This window comes from Erinaceus europaeus, chromosome 17, assembly GCF_950295315.1.
Source record: "Erinaceus europaeus chromosome 17, mEriEur2.1, whole genome shotgun sequence".
NCBI classification, from domain to species: Eukaryota; Metazoa; Chordata; class Mammalia; order Eulipotyphla; family Erinaceidae; genus Erinaceus; species Erinaceus europaeus.
Window position 1 is genome coordinate 34,782,756 of NC_080178.1, and position 22,324 is coordinate 34,805,079.

Here is a 22,324-nt window from a genome sequence, read left to right on the forward strand (position 1 = left end):
AACTGCAGTGGTTTAATTAATAAAGAGCAAAGACCAAAAGATGGAGGATGAATTAAAAGTTAGCTAAATTGGGAGTAAAGGGTTAGGATCTCAGGCGATTTTGAGCATGGGGTGGTAGAACAGACATATTTGATAAAGTCAAGGTACAGAAGAGAAAAGCACTAGAAAAATGCTTCTGGGAATGATTGGGTTGTCAGAAAAGTCATGATTAACTTTTCTATAGTAAAACAAGGAAAAATGTGTCATCACCTCCAACAACCAATAGTTGCATACAGTTTTGAAAAATACATCAAGTGACTTACATTACTTAGAACTAATTATCCTTTTAGTGAACTTCTTTAAAGTATAAAACACACGAACTACATCACACAGGTTGTAACTTAACAAGAAGTAAATCTGAGAAATCATTTCATGTTCAGAAATAGGCTTATGCACATTATATATCACTGGCTTTTGAAATTCCATTTTGGTTATCTGAAAACACCGAAAATATAAACTCTTCTGCCAGAAATATTGACTCTTCATCCACCAGCCTTAACAATTCTTGTCTTCACCACTTACCATCAATTCCATACATTGTTTTATACCCCAAATCTCTAAGATTTGTCCTAGTTTCATCTAAACTGTCCCCAGTTTAAACTATGAAGATCTTTCACTGGATACATACAATTGCTTTCTAGCTGGTCTTTCATTTACTGCTGCACAATACAGTCCCCTACAGATACGCCGACAGAGGAAGTGAATGAGACCACAGCAAGGAAGCTTTCTTCAATGTGGGGAGGGCCATGCTCAAACCTGGGTTAGGCACATGAGAAAGCAGCACACTGTTTAAGTGAGCTATTTTACTGGCCCCAGTAAATTATTTCTAATGGATTCTCTGAAGGGCAATAAATTATTTAACTTTTTTCAAAATGCATATCTACTCTACATGTCCAGTATCCACTGTTGTAAACTTTTCAATGATTCCCATTGCTTTTAAAATAAAGGTCAAAATCATAAATATGCCCAGTGGTGAGTATCACCACTTTGGAAACAAACTTATCACCAAGTTTGGAAACAAACTTGCAGACTGGTTATCACAGTGTGCCAGCCTTTTTTTTTTTTTTTTTTTTTTGGTCTTCCCCAATAGATTATAATCCAAGAAGGAGATTATGGAATTACCATAAATTTGTAGCATAACCCGAGCTACAAATCCCGTCTTAAACATCCATCGCCTGCCATGTTCCAACACATCCTCTTTCTTAAAAGATTTAGTTACTCATCTATTTATTTTATTTCATAAGTATATAAGAGAAAGAAGAGATCAGAGCATTGCTTTTGGTCTACATATGCATGCCAGCAATCAAATCAGAGGTATTATGCTGAACCTGCTGACTGACTGCTTAACTAGTGATCCATAACATCTGCCCTGAGGCATCCCACAGAAACAGAGAGATGGATCCGATGATCCAGCTTTACCAAGAGAGAGGTCCTGGGGGATCTATTCCCCTACTCTACACACACTTTTAAACAGGAGCACTGCATTACTCAACTATAATTTATGGTGCTTGGGGTGACAGGGGTGCTGGGAATTCTGGGAATTGAAACTGCTTCCATGGCTCCATAGGCACAGCATTTTGCAGCCAGCAGGCTATCCACTCTGCCTCATAAAAACATTTTAAAGTTAAGTTTTCTAAGTATAGCAAGAACAATAAAGTTACAAAGCTACTACTATACAGTATACTATACTATACTGTCTGTCTATATCTTAAAATTGATTAATCAGTACATGTAATTACAGTATTATCTAGGGAATGATGCATTTTAGAAATATCCATTCTTTTCGTAAGACATAAAAAAACTACAATTAAATTCTTCATGCATTATAATTCCAATAGGTTTGGACTTTCAAATCTGAGGATATGAAAAGTGGGAGTTCTCTCTCTCTCTCTTTCTCTATTCTACATCCTCTAAAGCATGTAGTTTCCTCTCTATCCCCGTTCTGTTTCAGTAAATCCTCATCTCCCTGAAAAAATAATAAAAAATAAAAAGTGGAAATAAAAATTGCACCTTCTAGCTGGCAAAATAAGTCTTCTGGCTAGTGTGTCTACTCTTTTTTTTTAAATTTTTTAATACTTATTTATTCCTTTTTGTTGCCCTTGTTTTATTGTTGTAGTTATTGTTGTAATTGGATAGGACAGAGAGAAATGGAGAGAGGAGGGGAAGATAGAGAGTGGGAGAGAAAGACAAGCACCTGCAGAACTGATTCACTGCTTGTGAAGCGATCCCCCTGCAGCTGGGGAGTCAGGGACTCGAATCTGGATCCTTGCACCAGTCCTTGCACTTCAGGCCACGTGTGCTTAACCCACTGCGCTACTGCCGGACTCTCGTGCCTCTACTCTTGTCTAGGTTTAAATTTCACACCCAGCCACACCTTCCCACACTGGAGAATACTTGTGTACTATATTTCCCAGTCTCCTTTCTGTCTCTATCTCTGTTACTGTTTGAAAAAGTCCTTGATTTGTATTTGGTATTAATCCAAAAGTTTTTAAATTAAGCAAATTAAATTATAATATAATACAGTGGGGGAATACAATAAGTTTTTGAAATTTGATTTTTATCATAAAAGTTTAGGAACTTATCAACAATAGCAATGATGAAAAAAATTTTAAAAAGACAATATATCATAATTCAAAAGAAACTATAATAGGAGCCAGGGTGGCATAACTGGTTGATGCACATGTTACAATGTACAAGGGCTCAATTCCCCAGCCCCCTCCTGCAGGGGAGAAGCTGTATGAGAGGTAAAGCCATTCTGTAGATATCTTTCTTTCTCTCTTCCTATCTCCTCTTTCCTCTTGATTCCTCTCTATTTATATCCAATAAATAAATAACAACATTATTTAAAAATAATTATTATCAGGCAGTGGGACTGTACCTCAGCAGGCACAAAATGCAAGGACAGGCTCAATGATCTAGTTTGAGTCCCTGGTTTCCCAAATGCAGGGGGGGTCGCTTCACAAACGGTAATGCAGGTCTGCAAGTGTCTTTCTCTCCCCCTCTGTCTTCTTCTCCTCTCTCAATTTCTTTCTGTCTTATCCAACAACAACGACAGCAATAACAACAACAATTACAACAACAATAAACAACAAGGGCAACAAAAGGGAAAAATAGCCTCTAGGAGCAGTTGATTCATAGTGCAGGCAATAACCCTGGAGGCAAAAAAAATGTACATATGGGGCCGGGTGGTGGCATACCTGGTTGAGTACACATGTTATAGTGCACAAGGACCCAGGTTCAAGCCCTCGGTCCCCACCTGCAGGAGGAAAGCTTCACAAGTGGTGGAGTAGTGCTGCAGGTGTCTCTCTGTCTCTCTCCCTCTCTGCCTCCCCATTCCTTCTCAGTTTCTGGCTGTTTCTATGCAAAAAATAAATAATTTTTTTAAAAATGTACATATATATTTATTATTATTATTATTATTATAACCCAGTACCAAATATCTCACTAAAGTAAATTTTCAAAAGACAGATGACTGAAAATAACCCACTTTAGAGAAAGTACATACTCAATTATCATTTATGATTATATCATGAAAGAAAATTGTCCATAAGATGAACTTAAAAGCACCTTACATTATGTTAATTGGCTTAATTAATCCTCAAGATTACTGAGGGTCTGTGATGAAATGAGAAAAAAAAATCAAAGACAAATTATTTTCTACCAGCTTAAAATAAAAATTAAGTAAAATGTAAGCCTAAGAGACAAGAACAAATTGGATTTTATAAATATCTCATTTTTCTCACATAAAAGTAATACAAATACATTAAAATAAAATTAAGGAGACATTAGAAAGAGATGCTATCCATGTATAACATCCTGATATGATTACACTGCTACTTAAATTGGTTGTTATATGACCAATACAACATTCCATTTCAAGTACATGTCAGTTACTATGACCTTTATAGCAACTGGCTTCTCTGCTGGGAAACCCAAGAAGCAATAACAATTAAGTCTAAACATAAAAACTCTATAGGATGGGCATTTTCCCCTGGAAACAAAATATTTCACAAAGCATGTATACTTCAGCAATTCAAATTTCCACTGTCAAGAATATAGTTTTGGGACAGGATAGATAGCATAATGATCATGCAAAGAGACACTCATGCCTGAGGTGCCAAGGTCCCAGGTTCATTCCCCGCACCACCATAAGACAGAGCTGAGCAATACTCTGGTTAAAAAATAAAAAAAAAAAATACAGTTTTGTTTCACAAATAAAGTTTAAACATCATCAAACCTAGATTAATTTCTGAATAATCTTATTTTTATCATCTTAATGTTTTATTGTGTATGTATGAAAGAGAACAACACTTCAATATTTTTGATAGTTTATACTTTTCTTGTCTTTTATGATATGCAGTACTGTGAATCTAACCAAAGAATAAACAAAGCATGGCATATCACTATGCCATCTCCTTGGTTCTTCTCATCTTAATTCTTAAGAGCATTTCTCTGCAGTACAAAAATCACTTAATTTAAAATGATAAATAACCACAAAGTTAAATAGTGTAACTAGACAGTATTTTATATTCTTTTAAAATTAATACTCTTGGTGAATTAGGAAGACCATAAGTAAACTGATACAAATGAGATAAACTTCAAAATAACAAAACTCCTAAAGTGGGAAAAAGTAATTCCAATAAAAGTTTATTAGTTTGAACAAAAAATGAAACAATCATTTTCATGAATTCCACTGAATTTTAAAGCATTTGTATATGTTCACAAGTAAACATAGACATTCAATGATTACACTTTTATGTAATGCATTTCCTCATGTGAAAAATATATATATATAATTTAAATAGGAAAGATCAGACACTTACTGGTTTTCATATTTTAAAGAATTCTTACTGTGCTTCATGCACCAGCCCCCAACTTCAGGGGAAAAGCTTCAAGAAATGGATAATTTATAATCAAACCCATTTCCCACCCCTGACATTCAGGACGCCTGGTCATATTAAGAATTGATTGGAATGTCCCTGAGATGAATTTTCAATGAAACTCTATAACACTCCCTTTGAATAAACCCTGAAATAAAGTTTTTAAAACATCAATCATGCTTTTGAGCTAAAGGGTCTTCAAGAGAAAACTGATCACTTTATTTTAAAAAACTATTATTTATTTATTTATGAGAGAACAAAGCACAACCCTGCTCAGGGATCAGAATACACAATTCTAAGGATCAAACTTTTTATCACATGTACAGCTCTGCCAATTCTTGAGCCAAAAGTATATCATTTTAGAAAAATCTAGACAGTTTCTTTTGTCAGTAAAATACATATTAAGACCAAGGAATCATTACAAAAATATTACAAATCTTACAAAATTGATTTTTCTCTTCTAAAACAAATATCTCAGTTTGCATTCAAATTGTTGTTTCTAGTTTAAAAAGTTGGTTTAATGGTCATTCATAACAGTGATTCACATTTTCAGTAATTTTAAAATGTCATTTTCTATTCAAAAAAATACTGGTTTCACATGCATTTTTCTTCAAGAAATACCGATGGTAGTATCTGGAACTATAGGAAATATTCAAGTCTTCGTAAATCAATGGGGAACACTGAAGGCGGTTGAGACTAATTAGTTTTAATTTCTCACAATTTCTTTTACAAAGAAAGAGTAAACTAAAAACCATAGAAAGAAACATGGTAGTGAGTGATAAAGAAAATCTTATAAAAACAGACACTCATATTTACTTCACATTCTTAGCATCAACACATTCATTTAAATCAAGTCCCTGCAACTTTCTTCCCTAACATTATCCTTTCTATCTTCATTTCTTTATCTCAGTCACTTAATAGCTCTAACCAACTTATTTCATATTTCTTGAGCAATCTTATTCCCTTGCCTATCATTACAAATATATTCCCTTACCAGAGCAAAAGAACAATCTGGAATTAAACTCTGAAAAATCAGTGAGTTGACCAAGCAGTTGAAAATTCCTTCACAGAAGGATGTGAATGTGTGTGGAAAAAATGGTGAACTACTCTCTAAAAATATTAGACCAAAACTGCCTGCCCTAAGGAATTAAGGGACCGTGACAGAGATCCTCAAGATCTCTGGTTGAATGGTATACATGAGAACTAACATTATAAGTGGAATGGAAAATTAAATTAAATAACAAACAAACATGATTATTAGCCTCAAGCATTCAGGTTCAACTAATGTCATTATTACTACAGATCCAATATACCAGAAGCATTGGAAGACACTTCCTCTCCTTTCTACACCTTTCATAGTAACACTACACAAAATGCTACTGAGCTGAGTACTAATGAAACGCACAGACAATAATAACATGAAGGTGCTTTGTGAACAGTAAACTTTTTTTTTTTTTTTTATCCTGAGTACTGCTCAGCTCTGGCTTATAGTGGTGTGGGGGACCTGGGACTTTGGAGCCTCAGGTATAAGAGTCTCTTTGCATAACCATTATGCTATCTACCCCCACCCAATTCAACTCTATGTGGTTGTTATTAATAATTCCCCAAATTATACATTGACCTCATGGAAAATCTTATTTAAAAATGTATTTATGTATTCAATAGCCAAAGGTAGGTGTGTGTGTTTGCTTTCCAGAAAGAAAAAAATGTATTTAAAAAAAAACATATTTTTACCAAAAAACATACTATAAGCATGAAAAAATACTATATACTACACAAACTAAATGAGTACAAGAAAAATCTAGACTCAAATTAGTATATAATACAACACAATAACACACTGAACCTAAACCATATAAAAAGATTGCACAGAGTAAGAGAAAATAATTAGCTACAAAAAATATTTAAATACATATTATATCTGGAGATGGTATTTGTTTCACCCAAAGGAGACAAATTAACATTTACAAGAAAACAAAAGAATTCACAACACATTACAAGATGAGTCACCACAAAGCTTCCCAACTTAGTGTATTATAAAATAAACTTTTATGTATGCTACTTACAGCTCAGTAGTTTGTTATATGAGAATTTAGTAGAAGAGTGAAATGTTACAAGAACTCATAAGGAACAATTCTTAGCACTCTTAACAAAAATAATATGGGACTTTAAAAAAAGATCAGAAAAACAAAAGCAAAAGACTTAGCTCAGCTTCTCAAAATAACTATGATTAGACTATTGATCAGGACTAATGTTGACTTAAATAGAAAGTAACTAGTATTCAGAATGACTCATGCAAATGTACTTTATTAACAGAAAGATCTCACTTGTTTCTCCTTTTTCTATCAGCTTCCCTTATAAAACAGTCCTTTATTTTCTTTCTGGGTTTCTATTTACAGAAAAATAGTTCATATTTTTAATTAAAAAAACTTTCTTTTCTTTTTCTTTTCTTTTTTTTTTTTTAATGTGGTAGCAGGGAACAGACCAAGAACCTTTTGCACAAAGAATACCACCTCGAAAAAAACCTCCCCAGTCCATTTTGGCATTCTTTATTATTTAGAGAACGGAAGAGAGCAAAAAAAGAGAGGAGAAAAACTACAGCACAACTTCCACCACCCATTATGATTGCACAGATGTTATCCATGGTGATCACACATGCTGGCAGAGCTCAAACCATGGGCCTCAAACATGAAAGGTATTAACTTTACTGGGTAAAATATCTCCCAGCTGCTGAAACAAACAATTAAAAAAATCTACTTTAGTAGCAAAATATAATAAAAACTCACGTTCTAAACTCTAAGAAAAAAAAAGACAAGAGTTATAAAAGAGACAATTTGAAAAAAAAAAAAAGGAAAAATAATTTATCTTGAGTTGGGATGATTGCATAACAGTTACACAAAAAGAATATCCCAGTGGTGCTAAAATATCTGGAGAGGATTGATATGGCTTTTCCAACAATCCAATTATTTGTTTACACTTGTGTAAAAATAATGTTTTCAATAGTGTCACATCATGGAAAAATAAACACAAACAAAGCATTTATTTTCTAGTTGTAAATGATGCATTCACTTTTAAAACATTTTTTTTTTTCTACCAGAGCACTAGCTTATGGGATCAAACCTGGGACTTTGGGGCCTCAGGCATGAGTCTTTGCATAATACCCCCATACTCTCATTCTTAAAACTTAAAAACACTAAGAAATTTTAAAACAAAATTAAAATATGCAAACTTTGTCATGAGACCAAGTAGCTAATTTAGCTATAGAGACCTAACTTCCTATTATATATATTAAGTAACAAGTGAATAAACTAGAAAAAAACTAATTTTTGAATCCATTTTTCATGTTTTATGATATAAATTATCACTGTATAAATAGCATGAATACATTCTATTAATGTATATACACACACACACTCATTAGGCAAAAATAATTAAATTTATAAAAAGAGTATACTTCCAGACTCCACTCAAAAGTCTGAATCTGACACTTTGAGGCAATCTGAGATTAAATAATACACATCACAGTTTTGATAAACTATAGTTTATATGCACAAAGTTTCTATTAAATAAGCAAATGAAAAATTAAATATTTAATTTTATATTCATCTTATGTTTACTATGATTGACTCAAAAAAGTTTTAAACACTTTACAATAGCATGTAAAATGTTCACTACCATCCTTAATAAGTAGAATCCATTGCAACAGATATGGAGACTGGGGGATAGGGAGGGCTAAAAGTTGATTGGAGATCTAAATCCCTTTGCTAGAACTGGTTGAGGATTTGCTAGAGGGTGAAATGAAGGGATAACCATGTTAGGCAAATGTGGAAATATACCCTCATGACAACACAATCTGGTAAATAAACATTCCCTCAATAAATATAGAATTGGGAGGGAGTTCATTATCTCACCAGGTAGGTAGTACAGGTTCCTATTAAATATTAAGAACTAACATATCTTGCAAAATGTTCATTCAGCACTTGATACAAAGGTGTATGCTACTATTGCTAGAAAGAGTGCCCTGATTGTGTATGTGGCTACCTGTGGTATTTAAGTTCTCTGTTTTTTACTGTCTGTTTCTGTCTGTGGATTATTGTGAATAAGGTACTGAAGCCTCCAACTATCGTTGCAGCACTATGTCTACATTTTTGTTAAATATTGAAATCTCTCTCTAAATATAAATAGGTAAGGAGATAGATAGATAGATAGATAGATAGATAGGTAGATGATAGATGGTCTGACCTTACACGAACACATAGAGTTGTCAACAAAGTTATGACATTATCTCTATGCTTTTCTATTCAAAAATACTTCATGCCTTGTATAACAATCTAATATTTAAATTGCTGTAGGAGAGGAAGACAGCATAATGTTTATGCAAAAAGACTTTTATGCCTGAGGTTCCAAAGTCCTAAATTCAATCCCATAGCCTGAGTTGAGCAGTGTTCTGGTATAGAATAATAATAATAACTAAATATTGTATCTTCTTTACATGTTGATACTTTTATCAATATATCTATTACCACATGAGTTATATTTAATTAAAATTAATTTATCATTTCTAATTAGAGTCCATCTATGATTCCAAAAATTCAAAATTCTGCAATTTAAAAAATTTATGAAAATAGTATCTTATGGTACACAGGTATTAACTAAAGGGGAAAAATGAGCTAAGAGTCAACTTTACATACAGTACCAATTTTCAGAATTATGTGGCAATAAATTTTGATAGTATGCTATCACAAATATCTGTCATGATGGTCATTTCCAGTTTACTAGCCAGAGTGTGCTCACTGAAACATATCTATAGTATTAGTATTCTCAATAGCACTGGGTTGAGTGTTTGAAATAAGCATGACAGAAATCTGTGTATCAAAAAAAAAAAATAAAAAATAAAAAAAAAGAAATCTGTATATCATGGAAATCTACAAACAAAGTAAATTTGAATTTTTGGTTTGCTAAGTATCCATGTCCTATACCAACTTTCAGAGAAGATGTTATATTTACAGTTGTAACTATCAATCCTTAGAAGACACTTTGCTAAAAAACTCACTTAACTGGCTACATTACTTTTAAAAAATATATTTTAATCAGAAGCAACCAGTGGCACAGCTATATAAGATACTAGGTACTATACAGCAAACCTTAACAAAAGGACTTTTCAAAGTTAACCTAATTACCAAATAATGTGATAACATTAACTATCCATTGTCTTTTTGAACCCTAAGACAGCAGGAACCTCACGTCTCCACTATAGAGCCTATATTTCCCCCAATCCTGGAACCTTAGGATAGGGCCCACTTTCCCACATGTCTCTCCCAATCCATATCAAATAATAATGCATCTGCCAATCACAACCTAATCAATGTAACGATTGCCACCTCAACATGCTTTACTTCAGACTGTGTCCAGAGACTTCACGTGTGGAATGACAACCCTTCACCTTCATTACTCGGGTGAGACCTTTCCTTTCATAGCATTCTCTAATTCCATCCCAGATCACTTTCTAACAAATTCCCAAAACCTAGTTATACATCAGGTTCTGTGAGAGACAGCATATGTTCACAAATATCCATAAACTAGTGCAAAATATATACCGGAAAGCAGAAGTACACTAGAGTTTGCAGTGAATACCCCCCTAACACTTCCTCTCCACTATTCCAACCTTTGGGTCCATGATTGCTCAACAATTTGTTTGGCTTTGTATGTTAACTCTCTTTTCAGCCACTGGGTTCCAGATGCTATTAGGATGCCGGGCCAGGCTTCCCTGGACTGAAGACCCCACCAATGTGTCCTGGAGCTCCATTTCCCCAGAGACCCACCCTATTAGGGAAAGAGAGAGGCAGACTGGGAGTATGGACCGACCAGTCAATGCCCATGTTCAGTGTGGAAGCAATTACAGAAGCCAGACCTTCCACCTTCTGCAACCCACAACGACCCTGGGTCCATGCTCCCAGAGGGACAGAGAATGGGAAAGCTATCAGGGGAGGGGATGGGATATGGAGATTGGGTGGTGGGAATTGTGTGGAGTTGTACCCCTCTTACCCTATGGTTTTGTTAATTTATCCTTTCTTAAATAAAAAATGAATTTAATATATATATATATTATTTATTTATTTCATGAGAAACAGAGAGAAACCAAGGCAGAAGGGCGAGGTTGAGATGGAAAGGGGAAGAGACACCTATATCATGGTTTCACCACTCAGAAGTTCTCCCCTAGGTGGGGACTGGGGGGGTTGAACCAGGTGCACCACCTCCTGAACTCATACTGATTCACTTTTTTCTGTTATTTTTTTATATTTATCTATTTATTTTCCCTTTTTTTGCCCTTGTTTTTTATTGTTGTTGTAGTTATTATTGTTGTTATTGATGTCATCATTGTTAGATAGGACAGAGAGAAATGGAGAGATGAGGGGAAGACAGAGAGGGGGAGAGAAAGACACCTGCTAACCTGCTTCACCGCCTGTGAAGCGATTCCCCTATAAGTGGGGAGCCGAGGCTCGAACCCGGATTGTTATGCTGGTCCTTGCGCTCTGCACCACATGCGCTTAACCTGCTGTGCTACCACCAGACTCCCATGCTGATTAACTTTTTAAGAAAATAAATTTACAGAACTTTGGTGGCGGGAGTAATGTAGAATTATACATTGTAATCTTACAATCTTGTAAGATACTATTAATAAATTTTTTAAATGAGTATAAATTTACATATAAACAATAGAATGCAGCTCAAAAATTTAGAATCTGCTTCAAATAAACTTAGATCTTGAAAAATAGGGGGCTGGGGCTGGGGCCGGGTGGTGGCATATCTGGTTAAGTAAGCATACACACTAAAGTAAGCAAGGACCCAGGTTCAAGCCCCTGGTCCCCACATGCAGAGGGAAAGCTTCACAAGTGGTGATGCAGGGCTGCAGGTGTCTCTCTGTCTCTATCCCTCTCTATCACCTCCTTCCCTCTCAATTTATGGCTGTCTCTATCAAATAAATAAAGATAATAAAAAAAAAGTTAAAAAGATTAAAAAAAAAAAAGAAAATAGGGGGCTGCAGAGGTTACATAGGCTCCAGTGCTGAATATGGGCCCCAGATTCTCTTGGAATATACCTAAAATAGACCTAGTAGCTATTTCCAAAACGGAGACCCCAAATATTCATCTATAATATTCTTGCCTTTAGGTTCATGATTAGTCAACAATTTGTTCTGCTTTCCATCTTAACTCTTTTTCAGCCACGAGGTTCTAGATGCTACCATGATGCCAACATGACTTCCCAAGGTAGACAACCCCACCAATGTGTCCTGGAGGTCCACTTCCTCAGAGCCCTGCCCCACTGAGGAAAGAGAGAGACAGGCTGGGAGTACGGATGGACCTGTAAACACCCATGTCCAGCTGGGAAGCAATTACAGAAGCCAGACCTTCCACCTTCTGCACCCCATAGTGATTCTGGGATAATGCTCCCAAAGGTTTAAAGAATAGGAAAGCTATCAAGGGAGGGGTTTGGATACAGAGTTCTGGTGGTGGAAACTGTGTGGAATTATACCCCTCCTATCTTATGGCCTTGTCAGTGTTTCCATTTTATAAATAAAAATAAATAAATAAATAGAAAAAATAGGGGAGAAGCACTATATTTTAACATAGTTCATTCCACCTGAAATTTTAATTGTTCTTCCCCAAAAGGAAAATCTCATGCACTTTTGTCTCCAAAAAGTTTCTAGGGGATCAAGTGGTGGAGTACTTGGTTGAGCACACATTACAATGCACAAGGACCAGGGTTTGAGGTCCCAGCCCCTACCTACACATGGAAAGCTTTGTGAGTAAAAAGTTCCTTTTTCAATAAATCAAGATCAGATAAACTAACCTAAATTCCTCCTTTCTATGACCAGCCTTCAATATTTAAAGACAGCAAACATAGTTTCAGAACCGTTTTCGCTGATGCTTACTCCCCAATAAGGATAATAAAGTTATTTCTGTTGTTGTGTTGTTTTCTTTTAAGTTACAAAGAGTGAGACAGAGAGGCACACAGAGAAAGATTACTGAAAATAATTGAAGACATTTTCAATGAAATGAGGGCCAAGGTCAAACCTGAATAGAATACAATGGCAAAGCAGTGCACTATCCTAGTGAGCTATTTTGCTAGCCTGAGGAAATTAAACATTTGCAACTAAAATACCACTACTGATTTTAAGAAAGACCAGAGCACAATAAACATTTTATAGAGAAAACAATTAGATCTGGAACCATGACAACTTAAGCAAATCACAATAAAATTAGTGTTAAATGTTAGACCATAAAAATAAATAAGATACTTATTCTGAAGTATTTATAAACCCAACCATAACCTCATACTTGTCATCATAATCTATTTTGAATAAGTCGTATGTGCCAACTCATTTTCTCATCCCTGATATATATTCTCTTTCTAGGTTTCTCCAATTACTTGGCCAGACTGGATTGACCAAACTGACCCTAGAACCATGTAAGTCTTATGTCCAAGATGCTATCTCAGTATGCAAGAACATTACTTGTCACTTCATATCTACCATACAATTTACTATGACTTTTATTATTAAAAAGCATTAACAATGCACCACATTGCAGACCTTACAACAAATAATAATAATTTATTTTGTATTATGGTAATAAAATAATGAACAATATAAACATGATCATGAGTACACAAAGAGCAATCTGTGAAGAGAGGACATTTATTGAATAACAAATAACCACTAGAAAGAACAGTATATGGACTTGTAAATTTTTAACAGGAGACATGATTCTAGAAGCTCAGACAAAGCTTCTCCTTAAAAGAAAAAAAAAGTGAAGTTTAAGGGACAGTGAGGGGGCCAGGTTAAGAAGCACATACTGCCATGCACACGTACCAGGGTTCAAGTCCCTGGCCCCCATCTGCATGGGGGAGTAAAAGCAGGACTTTTTCATGAGCAGTAAAGCAGGAATGCAGGTGTCTTTCTCTTTCCCTCTCTAATCCCCTTCTCCTCTGTCAATTTCACTTAATTATATCAGTATAAAAGGGGGAAAAAAAAAGAATAAATATGCCCACTGGGGCAGTAGATTTGTTGTACAGTCACTGATCCCCAGTGATAACCCTGGTGGAAATAAAAAGTAAAATAAAAATAAAAAATACTGGAGGTAGTGCAGTGGATAAAGAATAAAAAATACTGGAGGTAGTGCAGTGGATAAAGAGTTGGACTCTCAAGCATGAGTTCCTGAGTGTGATCCCTCAGCACACGTACCAGAATGATGTCTGGTTCTTTTTCTCTCTCCTCTTATCCCTCTTATTAATAAATAAATGGGGGGGGGGGCAAGCAGTGGCACACTGGGTTAAACGTACATAGTATGAAGCACAAGGACCAGCGCAAGGATTCCAGTTTGAGCCCTGGGCTCCCCAGCTGCAGTGAGTTTGCTTCACAAGCAGTGAAGCAGGTCTGCAGGTGTCTCTTTCTCTCTCCTCTATATTCCCCTCACCTCTCAATTGCTCTGTCCTATCATAAATAAATAAATATGTAAACAAAGCAAAAAAGGTTTAATGAATACATAAATATTTTAAAAGAATTAATTTAAAGGGAGGAGAGGCAGTGAGGTAGCTTACTTGGATAGTGTCAGTTTGTCACATATAAGACCCAAGTTTGAACTGGGTGAACTTTTAGTGCTGAGACGTCTACACTTTCTTCCTTTTCCTACCTGGAAAAAAAAAAAGAGACCAGAATAACAAAAGCAAAAGTCTCTGGTGCAGTGACAAAAAAAGGAAGGAAGGAATAAAGGAATGAAGGAAGGAAAGAGAGAAGGGAGGGAGGGAAAAATAATAATAATAATAAATTCCAGATGGAAGAAAGTACTTTTTTCGGTTTCAGACATGTTGGTTCCAGCTGGAACTTTTATTTCCAAAATCTCTTGGCATTTATTTTTCTCCTGAATATTAGAGTATCTAGCTCGAACTCAAATTCTTGCTAGCCACATAATAATAGAGCTAATGTTTACATATTTCACAGGAGTTATTAAAGACTGGCCAATTAACTAATCCTCACAGGATTGAAGTGAGTTGTATTTTCTTATTGGAAGATGAGGAATCTGAAGTACAATTGTGATAGTTACTTGTACAAAATGACAGCTTGCTGGTATTAGCCCTATGTCCATCATTTCTCTCATCGCTTATCACACACTTGCAGAAATCACAAGGCATCAAAGAAAATTAGCACAAGTATCAGGCAAAGAAGATCAATTCTCCTAAATCTTCCCTTCCAAGCCATTACCATCTTCAACTCAACAGAATCACGTTTATTTAATCCAACTTCCAGTAATCAGAAATGAAAAACTGATCAAGGTACCCCTACATTAAAATAGCTCCTGAAGCAAGAAAATATATTCTTAAAATAAGGCTCCTGTGCTAAATATACAGATAAATATGGGCCCTAGGCTCAGATCAATAGGGTTTACAGTTCACAATATTTGTATACTTTTCCCATTGTCCTAATCTAGCTATCTAGTCCTATTCTCAACTCTGACACCATCCCAGAGAACACTTTTATCCCACCTGCATGTTAGCTGTCAGGCTCAGACAAAAATTACTGAAGTCATGGGCCCCTTGGAATATACCTAAAATAGACTTCCTAGATTCTTCCCACACAAAAACTGCTTATTTCCATCTGCTCTATTCTCTTTTTTTTATTTTAACATTTTTTTTAATCTTTAATTATTTATTGGGTAGAGACAGTCAGAAATTGAGAGGGAAGAGAGTGGTAGAGAGGGAGAGAGGCAAGAAAGACACCTGCAGCACTGCTTCACCATTTGCAAAGCTTTGCCCCTGCAGATGGGGACCGGGGACTTGAACTTGGGTCCTTGTGCATTGTAACATGTGCGTTCAACCAGGTGTGCCACCACCCAGCCCCCACCCCCATCTGTTCTATTCTTACCTTAAGGTTTCTGATCACTAAAGAATTTATCCTGTTTCATATCTTCCCACTTTTCAGCCACCAAGTTACATACACTTGAATGATTCCAATCTGACTTCCCTAGGCAGAAGACCTCACCAATGTGTCCTTGAACTCCACCTCCCCAGAACAATACCCTACTAGGGAAAGATAGAAACAGGCTGGATGTATGGATGGACCTGTCAATGTTCATGTCCAGAGGAAAATCAGTTACAGATAACAGGCCTCCCACCTTCTGCATCTCATAAAGAATTTTGGCCCAGGGCTGAGGACAGAGAGCATAATGGTTATACAAAAAGACTCTCAGGCCTGAAGCTCCAAAGTCTCAGGTTCAACACCCTGCACCACCATAAGCCAGAGCTCTGGTTAAATAAAAAATAAAAAATTACTTAAAAAAAAAAAAAAGAATTTTGGTCCATACTCCCAGAGGGATACAGAAAAGGAAATCTTCAAATGTAGGGGATGGAATATGGAACTCTGGCGGTGGCAACTGTATGGAATTGTACCCCTCTCATCCTATAATGATGTTAATCATTATTAAATCACTAATTAAAAATAAAGTGAATTAATTTTTAAAAATGAGTAGTACATTATTTTATAATGTTAAAGACCTAGATTATGAAATCATAAAAACTGGACAAAGAGAAACAATTGTGATTTATTTAATTCCTTCTTTAAAACCCAAGAGAGCGTGAAAAAAAAAATTGTAATTCTAACTCATATTTTAATTTGTAATACTATTTGATATGTTAGAGACAGATTATAACAAAAAAACACAACACAGATTACTTTTTATATAAGCAATCCTTAAATATTAATTAAAAAAAAAGAACTAATAAATGCCCAATGCCTCACTGAAAACTAGATTTACGTATTTTATAAAATTCTGTTGTAATCAAAAGAGTCATTTGTAAATCCACCACTGCAGGTGATATAAAAAGCAGTAATTAAGTGGGTGACTGATAGAAGTGAATGTATGACTCATAGCTTGCAAAGGGAGATAATTTTTAGGGAAAAGTCTCAGGAAGAAAAGACACAAATAATGGATTCTGGACATAATGAAGACATTTCTTTCCTGTCTAAGAACTGTCAGCAATTCTTTATTACTTTAAGATTAAGGGAATAGTGAATAAACCTGCCTGCCAGACAGAAGAGAATGTAAGACATACTACTATCTCTACATATATCTCACATTAAAGTTTTCAGAAATAACCATTCATAAATTAAGCTCTCTATAAGAAGCCACCAGAATAAAAGCAATTCAAATGAGAACAAAGGAAATGTCAAAACAAATCAAAATTACATTTGTCAGAAACTTGAACAGCAAGAAATGATAATAGTAATGTAGAACAAGTTGTAGAAGAGTTTAACTTTAAGCCAAAAGGTTTAAAGGGAGAAAAAGCACTGTTTAGGAGTCTTAGCGAGTTCTGCACTTGTTCCTTTGCTTTTCTGCTTCATGTGTTAGTGTAAAATAAATCTTTATTCAAGCCACTGAATTCTGCTTACCTTTAAAAAAAAAGTTTTTAAATATTTTATTTACTTATGATAGAGATAGAATAATTTCAAGGGAAGGGGGTGGTAGAGAGGAAAAGGGAGAGACAGAGTGAGAGCTGCCAACACTGTTTCATTGACAAAGCTTTCTGTTAAATAAAAGCTTCACTGGGGGGGAAGGGAGGGATGGGACAGTCTTTTGGTGGTGGGAATGGTATTTATGGGACAGTCTTTTGGTGGTGAGAATAGTGTTTATGTACACTCCTATTAACTATAGTCATATAAATCACTATTTAATTAATATGAGAGGGGAAAAACTGATTGAATGTCTCAAACTTTTTAATGCACAGATCATAGGCTGAGTTTTTGAAATGTTGACTCTCCCAAAATCTTAGAACATGAGAGCAGAAGCAACTGGTAGTGTTAATATATATATGACATCAAAGGACAGATTATGTTGAGGTCCTGTATGATACAGCAAATCATAACAATGGGGTTTTCAAAGTCAACCCAATTGCCAAATAACTTGATTACAGCAGTAACTATCTATTGCCTTCTTAAAACCTATGACTGCAGGAACCTCCCGCTTCCTCTATAGAGCCCATATTTCCCCCAGTCCTGGAACCTCTAGGGTGGGGCTCACTTTCCTACATGCTTCTCTCAATTCATACCAAATGATATTGCATCTGCTGATCCCAACATATTCAATGCAATAAGTACCACTTCAGCATGCTTCACTTTGGAATGTATCCAGAGATGTCAGGTTTGGAATGTCAACCCTTCAGCCTCATTACTCGGGTGAGGCCTTTCCTTTCTCATAGGACTACTTAATTCCATTTTGGGTGGTCCACTTCCTAACAAAGATCAAAACCGTGGTCCGGGAGGTGGCACAGTAGATAAAGCATTGGACTCTCAAGCATGAGGTCCTATGTTCATTCCCTGGCAGCACATGTACCAGAGTGATGTCTGGTTCTTTCTCTCCTCCTCTCCTTCTCATAAATAAATAAATAAAATCTTAAAAAAAAAAAAAAAGATCAAAACCTAGATATAGACCAGGTCCCATAAGACAGGGCATATATACACATGTATCCATAAATTAGGGCAAAATATATACCTTAAAGCATAAGTGCACAATAGTTTGTAGTGAGTCAAAAAATGAAGCAAGTAGAAACACCTAAAAAAAAGTACCTAATGAAATAGTTTCTACTTAGATCTAGATACCCCCCCTCACCTACTTCCTATTACACTTCCCTCAGTCACTCCAAAGCTATCCTTATCAAAGTAAGGACTACAAAAGCTGAATAAGAGCAAGAGACTGGCATACTTTAATGATGACTCTTTAGTCACTATCAGGCCACCCCATCACCTGGGGCCACTGTTGGGGAGTCCTGGGATTCCAACTCAGACACAAATAGCCTAGACCTCGAATAAATCCCTCTCTCCATTATTACTGGTCATTTCCATCAGGAACAACATAATGGATCCCCTTGTGGGCCCCCACATGACCTTGCTCTCAATGTGGATCAACAATGGTGGAGAATATAACATCCTCCGAAGGGGGGTTGGATAACATACTCTATCTACAACCTGAAGAAGATGGGTCCTGAAATTGGTGCAACTTGGAATGTTATTACTCATGACCACAGAATGTAAGCTCGGACCTACAGGGAGGTAGAGGTTATATAGGCTCCATGCTGAGTATGGGCTCTCCAGATCAGATCGGTGGGGATTACAGTCAACAATATTTATATACTTTTCCCATATTTGGGAGCCACTCTCTTCCCTTATGGAGCTTTCTAGCCCTTTTTCTAGCCATGACATCATCTCCCCAAACAATAACTTGGGTCCACATGCATATCAGATGTCAGGCTAGGCTAAAACTAATACTACTAGCTATTTCCAAAACAGAAACCCCAAATATTCATCTTCAGTATTCCAGCCTTTACGTCCATGATTAGTCAACAAATTGTTTGGCTTTATATGCTAACTCTTTTTTCAGCCACCAGGTTCCAGATATACCAAGATGCCAACAGGACTTCCCTGGGCAGATGATCCCACCAATGTGTCCTGGAGCCCCACTTCCCCAGAACCATGGCCCACTAGGGAAGGAGAGAGACAGGCTGGGAGTATGGATGGACCTGTCAATGCCCATGATCAGTGGGGAAGCAATTACAGAAGCTAGACCTTCCACCTTCTGTACCCCATAATGACCTTGGGTCCATACTACCAGAGGGTTAGAGAATAGGGAAGCTAACAGGGGAGGGGATGGAATACAGAGATCTGGTGGTGGGTACTGTACCCCTCTTATCCTATGCTCTTGTCACTGTTTCCATTTTATAAGTAAATAAATAAGAAAAAAAAAAAAAAAAGTTTGAACCTAGTGTCAGGGAGATTGCAAAGTGGTAGTGCTTCCACAAGCATGGGATCTTAAGATTGATCCCCATACTGCAAATGCCAGAATGCTGCTCTGGTGACTATCATCTCTTTATGTCTCTCTTAAGCTTGTGGAAAACTAAAGTATAATTTTATTTTAAAATAGAGATACATAGACAGAAGTCTAGTTACAAAATCTTTGAAATACTTGTATTGAACCACTAAGCTATCTACTCCACTATATGCCAGGGAAAGAAGCAAGGTATGAATTTGAAAATAAAATAACTATTGTAGGTGAAAATAGTAGCTTCTAGAATAAGAGATCATATTTCTGAAGTTAGTATACTAATAAGCATCAGAAATCGAAAGAAAAATTGTTTTTTCTTGTAAATATTTGAAATTTTTAAAACTATCTAGTTTTTTTGTTATCTAACATTTTTGTGATTGCTATATAGATTTTAAAACATTTCTGTATTCTAATTTCAACTGCACTAAGTAAATACCCAAGAATTAAAAATATGTTTTCACAAAAGCAAAAAGCAAATAAATAAAAGATGTTCACACAAAAACTTGTAAAAACCAACAACAGATAAGTGGCTGAGTAAGCTGTGGTATACACACACAATGGTATACTACTCATATATTATGAATAATGAATTCACCTTCTTTTTTTTTTTTTTTTTTTTTGCATCCAGGGTTATCACTGGGGTTTGGTGCCTGCACTACAAATCCACTGCTCCTGGAGGCCATTTTTCCATTTTTTTTGCCACTATCATTGTTGCACAGGTCAGAGAGAAATTGAGAGAGAAGAAGACAGAGAGGGGGAGAGAAAGATAGACACCTGCAGACCTGCTTCACTGCTTGTGAGGTGAGACCCTTGCATGTGGGGAGCAGGGGCCTAGAACCAGGACCCTTAGGCTGGTCCTTGAGCTTTGTTCCATGTGCACTTAACCAGCTGCACTAGTGCATGGCCCCCTGAATTAACCTTCATATCATCTTGGACGGAGCTTGAGGGAATCATGATAAGTAAAATCAGACAGAAAGAGAAGGAAAAATATGGGATAATCTCACAGACAGAAGTTGAAAAATAAGAACAGAAGGGAAAACACAAAGCAGAACTTGCATTGGAGATGGTGTACTGCACCAAAGTAAAAGACTCTGAGGGGGGTGGGGGGCTGGTGGTGGTGTGTGTGTTCAGATCCTGGAACATGATGGTAGAGGAGGACCTAGTGGGGGTTGAATGTCAATGTGGAAACTGAGAAATGTTACACATGTAAAAACCACTGCACTTTTTTGCTGAGAATAAACCATTAATCACCCAATAAAGAAATTAAAAAAAAAAAACTTGTAAAAACATGGGAGATAGTACAGCAGGCAGAGTATCTGCCCACAAGCATTAGGTAGTCAGTTTGAGCCCCTGCACTGAGTACGAATCTCCTTCTGTCTCCCACTCTAATTAATAAAAAAATAAATTTGATAATAAGCTTGAGTAAGAACACTCACGGGCAGGGGTAGATAGTATAATGGTTAAGGAAAGAGACTCTCATGCCTGAGACTCCAAAGTGCCAGGTTCAATCACATGTACCATCATAAGCCAGAGCTGAGTAGGGCTCTGGTTAAAAAAAAAAAAAAAAGCAAAAACTAGCAAACTAATGAATTATTCAGGCATATAAATGAAGTATAAAGATACATGCTACAAGATGGACACATCATGAAAACATAACAAGAGGTGGCATATATACAAAATTTAACACAGGAGCACATTTACATAAGAGTTCAGAATCAGCAATTCCAACAACAAATAGATTAGTGTTTATTTATTTTTTTTTAGTATTATTATCTTTACTTATTGGATAGAGACAGCCAGAAATCAAGAGGGAAGGGGGAGACCTGCGGTCCTGCTTTACCACTTGCAAAGCTTTCCCCCTGAAGGTGGGGGACTGGGGGGCTAGAACTTGGGTCCTCATGCACTGTAACATGTATGCTCAACTAGGGGTGCCAGCACCTGGCCCTTGGATTAGTAAAGGCTAAGGATTAAGAAATGAAGGTCCGTGAAGAGTGAGTGTTTATGGGTAAAGTATTTCTCATTTGAGTGATAAAAATGGTCCTGAATTAGGTTACTGTTATGACTGCACAACATTGTGAATATACTGGAAAACAATGAATTGTACACTTTAACATTATGAATATAAAAGTAAACAATGTCTTAATTTTAAAAGAAAAAAAAAGAATTAACTCACCTGTCCCTTTTCTGGTGCCAAACAACGAACAACTTCATCCACCATTACTGGGATATGTAATGTAGGCATAGCTTCAGATTCTCTCTCTTGAGATTTGAGTAACTCCTGTGCTTCAGTTCGTTCTATTTGCTCCTGGGCTTCATATTCATATCTTTCTGCTGTAGTATGTATTTTGTTTTGCCAGACACTTAAATTATGTACACCATAATCCAACCAGCATGGAAGAAATTCTTTATAGATTCTATAAAAACAGGGGTAGCGAAGCATTCTTCTGTAGCTCAATGGATCTAGAATAAATTAAAATATAGCTGTTAGATAGTGTAGTAATACTTGGTCAATAAATCTAATGTGCAATATTAAAC

General features: G+C 36.1%; 1 protein-coding gene across 4 annotated transcripts in view; it reads right to left on the minus strand.

Annotated features, from left to right (window-relative positions):
• METTL15 (methyltransferase 15, mitochondrial 12S rRNA N4-cytidine) overlaps window positions 1–22,324 on the minus strand; it is a 177,717-nt gene that overhangs the window by 151,953 nt on the left and 3,440 nt on the right. For all 4 annotated transcript variants that reach the window (XM_007533521.3, XM_060176653.1, XM_060176654.1 and 1 more), the window contains exon 3: window positions 21,963–22,249. In XM_007533521.3, the coding sequence (XP_007533583.1) occupies window positions 21,963–22,229 (267 nt within the window). In that variant the 5' untranslated portion in view covers window positions 22,230–22,249. The remainder of the gene's footprint in view (window positions 1–21,962; window positions 22,250–22,324) is intronic.